The sequence below is a fragment of the Oryza sativa genome, chromosome 5, assembly GCF_034140825.1.
Source record: "Oryza sativa Japonica Group chromosome 5, ASM3414082v1".
Classification (NCBI taxonomy): Eukaryota; Viridiplantae; Streptophyta; class Magnoliopsida; order Poales; family Poaceae; genus Oryza; species Oryza sativa.
In genome coordinates, this window is record NC_089039.1 from 28,105,558 (window position 1) to 28,114,246 (window position 8,689).

Consider the following 8,689-nt stretch of genomic DNA (forward strand, 5'->3'; position numbering starts at 1 on the left):
CACGTGCGCCGCACGCTGCTTGGACTGGGGTGTCCCAATGGAGCGCCTCCACGCGGGCTACATGTCGAGGGCGCCACTGACGACCCGATCACGACGCCACGCGTACCGCAGCAGATACTCCCTCCGTCCCAGTATAGCGGTCGTTCTACCCTGTAGATGCTGTTCCAGAAAGATTGGCGCGCCCAAGTCCCAAGAGCGAAAGTGCTCCAAAAAAAAAAAAGAAGTGGGCCAGTAGCGTGGGATTTTTCTCCTCCACCCGAATTTTTTTTCCTGCAAGCGCTACCTTATCTCAATCACATTTTCTCTTTCTTCCCCATCGCGTCCTCCTCCACACGAATTTTTTTCTTGCAAGCGCTCTACCTTATCTCAATCGCACTTCCTCTTCTTCCCCATCGCGTGCTCTTCCTCTCTCGACGCCGCACCCGATCCGCTTCTCCCTCCCCTCACCAAGCCGCACCCCATCCTCCCTCCCCTCACCAAGCCGCACCCCATCGCGCTCTCTTCCTCTCCACGCGGCTTCTCCCTCTCATCACCACGCGCAACACATCTAGCGTGCGCATGTTCAGCGGCGGCGGAAACCCTAGGGGCGGCGGCGGCGGAGGCCCCAGGGGCTGCGGCGGCGGAGGCCCCAGGAGCGGCGGAGGCGGAGGCCCCAGGGGCGGTGGTGGCGGAGGCCCTAGGGGCAGCGGCAGTAGCAAGCCTAGGAGGGGCGACGGAGGGCTAGGTTGTGGCCGCGGCGATGACAGCGACCTAGGGTTGGGTTATGGCGGCGGCGGCAGCGGCAGCGATGATGGTGGCGGAGGGTTGGGTTTTGGAGTTTCTGGCGGTGGCGGAGGCTTACGCAAGAGATTGGGTTGTGGCGGTGACGACGGAGATGGGCTGCGGAGTGCCTCCCTGATGCGCAGTAAGAAACGGCGTCGAGGCATGTGGTACTCGCGAAGATACGGACACTTATTGGAAGAAGGCAAGAATTTTGTTTTGGATACACAAGATGGGTCCGACGATGACCAGTTCGAGTTCATCCCTGATTCCGATGATGAAGCCGAGGACCATCAGTTCTCCTTGGACCAGGAGTTTGTGCCCGAGACTGAATTCCAGGATTGTGGGGAAGCGGAGGAGAAGGGTGGTAGGATTGAAGAGTGCAGTAAAGTGGAGGAGAAGGGTGGTGGGATTCAAGATTGTGGGGTAACGGAGGAGAATGTCGATGTGATTCAGGACTGTAAGAAAGTGGAGGAGAAGGGTGGTGAGATCTATGGTGGCAGCAGCATGGGGCACTCACATGATGGAGGGACACGGACTGCTGCCCGGAGGGGCGGATGGCATATTCGAGGCAAGTGGTTTGAACGTAAATCCGGCTACTTATTAGAAGAAGGCAAAAATATAATCTTTGATAGCCAGGATGGGCCTGATTTGGATGAGTACGAGTTCTGGCCTGATTTGGATGATGAAGGTGGTGGCTTGATACTTGATTGGTTCGATGGTTCGATGAAGGTGTCCACTTCGTCGAATGCTTTTTACCCACAGGGAGGTGACTTGCGGCAGGGGACAATGGCCAACCAAGGTGGTGGACCGAGCAAGCACATCATGGTGGAGGCCTCCAATATTAGCGGGCAGAGCAAGGTGCGTGCTTTTAATCGTTAAATTTAGACATGAAAATTGGGTTGTATTGGTTGAAAAAAATGCTAGTTTTTGAACATATTAAGCCCAGTTTTCCATTTGATCACCATAGGACAGCGTACTGTATATCGTATTTAATAGTGTAAGGCTCATTATGTATTGATTAAAAGGGAATGTAAGCTCCCGACAACCTTTTTGTTGTATTTCTTTCAGTTAGCAATCATTTCTTTCTATATAATTGGTAACCACTAAAGATTACTTATTGCTATAAAGCTACAAAATCATGAAGCCACATCACTGGAATTTGTGAGCCGTTCGATCTGTTGGTTAGATACGTTCTTACCTGTATGATCCCTCAAATGTCACCTCAATCTAGAGCCATGGGATTTAATCTAACTGCTGGACTACCGACTCATCTTCTTTATTCTTTTAACCCCCCCATGGCATGGTCCCACCTGTTCGTTAATACTACTACGTAACTTCTGAATTCTTTCGTTTCTCCAACTGTTCATATTCATGTCCATCCAAATAAAATGATGTTTCCTCTTCTTTGGGCACACAACACACTGTCATAGATGAGGTACTATCTCCTATATACATGTTGTAAGCAGCCATGGCAGTGCCACCACATCTATTAAAATTTTAGATTTTAGTGCCTCTCATGGCTCGAGGGCATCCCACAAATATATCGAGATTTAAGATCAAGAGGCTCAGTGCTATTGCGTCCCATGGATGTGAGTTTTTATTTTTATTTTTCTTCTCTCTAACTAGGTACAGATTTGTTGTAGTATCTAGGAGCACATCAACGAACTCACGAACATGCCCAAAATCAGCTAGCTAGGTACATAAAAAAATAAATGAAATTATATATTTATGAATCAATTTTTAGGGATTTTCTGTGGTACTATACAGGTGCTATACAAAGTGTTTTATTTATGATGTTCTTATAATAGATTTCCATAGATAATCATATCTCCTTTTATTCTTTCATGAGCCTTAATTAGAAATGACATTCACACACCCACTATTCAAATATGCAAGCACTGAACATAGAGTGTACTGCTCACTGCTATTTAATTGATGTAACTTTTAGTTTTGATTTGTTTTCATATATGTTCAGGACGTGTCTAACCCACTGATGCCCAACAAGGAGGAGATACACGGCGAGGAGAAGATACCCAACGACAAAGAAAATGGTGGTGATGTGTTTGGTGGCGTGGAACAGTTTGGTTATTCACAGGAGGAAGAATACGAGCCCATTGATGACACCAAGTTGGAAATGCTTCGTCTACTGATCCCAGGTTACATCCAGTGTTTCCAACCAAAAAAAAAGTAGTGTTCTGATTATGTGACATGAATAGTGTGCCATCTACCTCCAACTTGTTATTAGTCTAAAGTATGAACTCATAATGATTGGGCTGCATAGTTCATCCTATGATGCTATATGTTGTGGTTCTGTTTTGGTGGCATCTTTTGGAAATATGGTTATGAAAACATCTTAATGAAATGCTATGTCTCTATTCGATAGCAATACAATCAACTTGTATAATGAAATACTATTCTTTTTATGTGATTGTGCATATGAACAATCAACTTGTTAATATAACCTAGGATAAAACATTAATACAAGCAAATAACTTATATATTTAGTTTCCACAATTACATAGACGCACAACTTATATATCTAGTTTCCACAATTACATAGACGCATATGTACATAGATGACACAAGTGCACAATTAGTCAACTAGAAGCTGTATGGCTCTCTCATACAGCTGATGATCACAACAAAGCGCTTTAGGAAGAATGCCAAGTGCCTCTAGCCTCTCTTTGTTCATGTGAGGGATCTTGTACTTATTCCCTCCACTAGCTTTCATTACCTCAATGTAGCAGCTTTGTAGTGTCACGAACACTCTATTAAGAGTGTTTGGATTGTAGTCATTATATTCCTTGTGAACATTCTCTATTAGTTCCTCCATGTTGCTAGAGACCCTAGTAGATGTTAAGGACTGAAGTGAGGCAAAAAAGCCAAGGTCTAGACAATTCATATCGGGGGAATTTGGAGGTTGATTCACGAGGCGAATATCAAGACCCATTTGACCTACTGCAACACCAAATTGTTCATCATCGATTGGGACATGCGTTCTAGCATTATCCTGCTGAATAAATATTGTTCTTCTTGCATCTTCTTGGGGCCAACATGCTCTAATAGCTGGGAGAACTTTAGAGATCATGAATGATTTCATAGTGTCTCTATCAACCTTAATAGTCTTTGTTACAAGTGTCCCCCTTTCTCTATTGCGGCTGCTCCTTTGGGCGGGTTCCTATTAGTACATCAAACAAGTTAGGTTCAAACATGAAAAACAGAAATAAATATAAGCAAACAGCACTTGTAAGAAGGTTGTGTTACCTTTCTAACAAAAGGCCAAATGCCTATCTTTCCATCAAAAGTGCAGTTACCTTCATCATCAAACCTAGGTCTCGCAACCGCCGACAAGAACATTACCTTCTCAATTGCATTCTTGTTTTGGACAGTCCTATACGGCTCCGGCTCAAGAGGATGTAGGTAGTAAGTCTTGTCCTTTTTGGTGGCGTTGAACCATTTTTCATCTATGTGGATAATGTTTTCCATTTCAATAAACTTGGGGTTGTTTGGCAACGTACGATGGTCTAACATACCAACACACCACCGCAGCCTTTCTTTTTTATTGGCTTCCTTCAAATAAGGCTTCAATGAGTTAGAGTGACGTCGTAGATGCCCTTCTTTGAACAACCTATGCAATGTGCTTTTTGACACACCTAGCGCTTCAGCAAGTGACCTTATAGTGCTTCTTTGCCGCAATGGAATTGCTGCTACAACTGACAAATCTATTTCAACCTTCTTGCGCCCACAATTATAACGCTTCCTTGAGTCAACATTGACTTGTACTCCCTGTGCAATGCAAAGTTGTGCTCTCTTCCAAATACGTTGGACTGTACGGATGCTCACATTGAACACTTCAGCAACTACACGTGTGCTGCCTTTTTCTAGGTATCCATCCAGACTTTTTGTAAGCAACAATTCATAAATGCTTCGCCTTTGTGGGTTTGTCAATTCTCTGGCATTGATTGGCTCATTTGCATTTGCATCATTTTCTTCTTCATCTGAGTCGGGCAACTCCTCTTTCTTCGAGCACAACATTGATAGCATCAGCGTACACACTATAATCCTGAATGTCATCCTCCAAGGCTTCTAGCTCATGTTGCAAAGCATCGTCGTCGTCTACAAAATTATTTACTTGGTAAGTTAATATGTGCTAATCAGATTATGCAGATTTATTGAATCCTAAAACCAAGGATAGAAAATGTTCGGCACTGATCATAAAGTCATGAACTTTACCTAGTTCAATTTCTTGTTCCTCATTTCCATTTGCATTAACATCCATGTCATACTGCATGCCTTGCTGATCATTATCTACAAAAAAAAAATTACTTGTTGGTCAGTGCCCTTTATGTAGACACAAAGAACATTGAATAAGTTTAGGATTTGCAAAGTCATGATACATGACTGTAGGTCACAATAGTACTATCTCTTCCATGTCAAGAACCATGACTTATTCATACATCTTGCTAGTATGGCAGGTATGATTTGCTGGAATGCTTATACAACAATGTATTTTTGTGTCCTTGTTTAATTACATACTTGCTCTAGCTTTAGTGCTCTAAAAGTTCTTTTTTTTTCTCAGCTACTTAATTCAGTGATTACTTATTTACAACAAGTGCAAAAATATGGTGTCTGGAATGCTTATGCAATAATGTATTTTGTGTCCTTGTTTTGCTCTATCTTTAGTGGTTTAAAAGTTCTTATTTTTCCTCAGCTACTTAATTCAGTGACTGCTTATTTTCAGAAACAAGTGCAAAAATATGGTGTCTGGGGTTGGGAGGTGGAGTTATGCTGCATATGCTTTCACAAATCCAATTTCACAAGTAAGTGACCATCTAACCATCAATAAATATTTGGCATGTAAACATGTGCCTTTCTTTTGGTGAATATGAAATCCTACACATTTGGCATCATTTGAAAGAATGCAACTATAACTGGTAATCTTTGTACAGTAGCAGTCCTTGTTTTGTTCACATATTCTATGGGTGCGTGCTGATGAGGGAGTATAATTTGAACTATATTTACTAATGCATTGAAGCATTGACTGAGAAAGATTTCATTTATGCATTGAGAAAGATTACATGATGTCAAATACCTGGATGCACTTGTTCTTGTTCTCCTGCAACTTCCATGTTAAGATCAAAAGCCCTCAAGTTGAGATCAAAAGGATGTACAACCCCTCCACCTTCTGCTTCAATAGCATGCCTTCCTTCTCCTTCTTCCTCCAGATTGACTTGTGCTTCATTGAGGTCAGGTAAAGCCCCTCCATCTCCCTCTTCATCTGCTAGTATGTTTAAATCTATAGCCATTGTGATTTGTGGGCATGGAGTTGCTTTGCAAGCTGATCAATGGAATGGGAAGTGACTGGTTGACTGGCTCCTTGAGGATTTGTAGGGAATGGAGGGGCACCCTTTGGCGGCAAAGTAGCATATGTTTGTAGTATTTTGAATTCAAGGGCTTGTTTAGATAACTATGCCACCATGTAATAGGAGTGTTTTGGCGCCAGTAAACTCAAATTACAGTACTTGTATGCTTTGCTGCCTGGGACAAACCTTTCATTAATTAATTGCAAAATGAAATATTCGTTGTGTGTCAGGAGTGGCAGTGCACTCTTTGGATTGAAATGATTAACTGCATGTAATAATTTGGGGGCAATATGGTCAATTTTACCTAAACATAATTTGCTTCTATTATCCTAGGACGTCCACTATACTGGGACGGAGGGATTACCACTGATCCATCGATCGTATCCTCTCCCTTACATTCCATCATCAGCGATGGATGATATATGCTCTGAATCGAAACCAAATTAAGATTGAGACAGAGAAACCGCTGCCATCGCCCATCGATGAGATATTTAGGTTCCGATATTTTAGTACGTACAGAGGTGTCGATGCAATGATCTTTATATTTTATAGTACGTTTAAAAAAGCAACAAACTCTGGAAGCCTTTGTTTTCTTGATAGTGTGCAGTTCAAACCGAAATTACGTTCCCCGTTTCTTCAGGGGACGCCGACGGATTGACGAGACAATGAGCTTAGGGCCTTTTCATTTTGGGCTAAATTTTTAATAATTTTCCTGTTTCTCGATAGCATATTTCTCAAACTGATAAACTATGCATTTATAAAATAATGTGTATATAAACTTTTTTACAAAATACAATAAATATAATTTTAAATTTACAATAACTAATACTAAATTAATTATACACTAATAACTTATCTCAATTCTCGATTAGTTACAGCCTTACCATTACCAGCTTCTATGCCAGAGGGGACTACCTATACATTTGTCGACAAATTTTTCCCCAAAAATTTGACAGATGTAATTATAGTACAATCGTAGTGTAATTACACTGTAACTTATATGTAATTACACTGTAACTTGCATGTAACTACAGTGTAACTTATATGTAAGTTTCACATAATTTTGAATCGTTGGATCTATTACAAGATTTGTTTTGGTGAGAAAGAAAACAAATCATAGCACACACATATGTGAAAGAATTTGTTCCCATGACCTCCATTTTACCGAAATAATATGTAACGGAGAGATTTTTAAAAGTTACATACAAGTTACACTATAGTTACAGTGTAATTACATGCAAGTTACAGTGTAATTACACTACGATTGTACTGTAATTACATCTGTCAAATTTTGGGGGAAAAATTTGTCGACAAATATATAGCAAAATCGATACCAGAGTGTTTTTATACATTTTTCTCGGCAACGGGCTGTCACACCAGTATTGGACCATCCCTACGCAATGGGCTAAGCGATGCCTAACATTCTTTCTCAGCCCATTCAAAACCAGCCCTTTTCTCGCGGGGCCTAATTACCCGGCCTTTCAGTCGCCCAGCCCAACGTAAATCAAGAGCTCCTGCTAGCCCCGCGACTCGTCGTCCAACCCAGCCGACACTCACCGAACCCACCTCCACCTCCGCGTGACGACGCAAAGCAAAAGCTTTCCGCCGGAGCACGAGCGTAGCAGGGGAGGCGGCCGGCAGTGCGCGCCCATGCATCCCATGCCCCATCTAACGTACGTACGTGTAACCCCATTTCTGAACCTGGCTGCTCATCTCAGTCATCACCGTGCGCCGCCCAACGTGTACAGCTTTATAAACAAACCGAACAGAGCTGAGATTGCCTAGCGACCAACCGGCTTTTGTGTGGGCGAGTTGCCGGCCATCTTATCGCCGGCCGCCGCCGGTGGATTGGATTGGATGGATGATGGTTCGATGCATGTAACAACAGAGAAAATTAAAGGAACAGATTACAACTGATTTGACCTGAGAGCATTAGCTTAGTTATCAGCAGCCAACCACTGGTCTCACGCCTCTCTCTTTCTCTCTATATATAAACCTGCCATCTTCGTAGCATTGCACACTACTGCATCTACAGCATTTCATTGGCACGTTCGATCGATATTGTTGGAGCAGTTTAGTTGCATTGAGCTCTTGGTTTTTCCTAGGCATGGCGAAGGCGAAGGTTAGCGTGCTGGTTGCTGGTGTGACGACGCTGATGTGCATAATCCTGCTGATTCTCTCGTACTCCGCGGTGACGGCAGAGGCCGGACGGCAATGGGAAGGGAGGGAGCCTACGGTGGCGGCGAGGGGGCGTTTCAGGAAGATAATGCGAGAGGAGACGACGCTGGACGACGGCGGCGCCGCCATTGGTGAGTCTAAGAGGCGGAGCCCCGGCGGTCCAGACCCTCAGCATCACTGAGCAGGGATATGATCGACGATCATCTGTGTGACTGTGTGTTGCCTGCAGTGTCTACTGACGATACATCAACAAATATGTCTGTACCAATTCCTATAGCTGTTTTTTTTTCCTTCATGCATGTTTTACTTGTAGTGTATACTGTACATGTATGCACAGTTATATATATATATATATATATATATATATATATATATATATATATATA

At 42.8% G+C, this 8,689-nt stretch overlaps 1 protein-coding gene across 2 annotated transcripts; it reads left to right on the top strand.

Moving 5' to 3' along the window:
* The first annotated feature begins 328 nt into the window (after positions 1 to 328).
* LOC107276357 (uncharacterized) lies at positions 329 to 6,354 on the top strand. Of its 2 annotated transcripts, XR_010741447.1 has the most exons (5): positions 329 to 1,620; positions 2,738 to 2,918; positions 5,504 to 5,582; positions 5,836 to 6,013; positions 6,154 to 6,354. XR_010741447.1 is itself a non-coding variant. In XM_015783492.3 (4 exons), the coding sequence occupies exons 1-4, from the start codon at positions 559 to 561 to the stop codon at positions 5,894 to 5,896; spliced, it is 1,383 nt and encodes a 460-aa protein (XP_015638978.3). In that variant the 5' UTR covers positions 329 to 558; the 3' UTR covers positions 5,897 to 6,354. The 2 variants fall into 2 exon arrangements, 1 of the variants encoding a protein (XP_015638978.3); XM_015783492.3 differs by having other exon boundaries at positions 5,836 to 6,354.
* Positions 6,355 to 8,689: the final 2,335 nt, after the last annotated feature.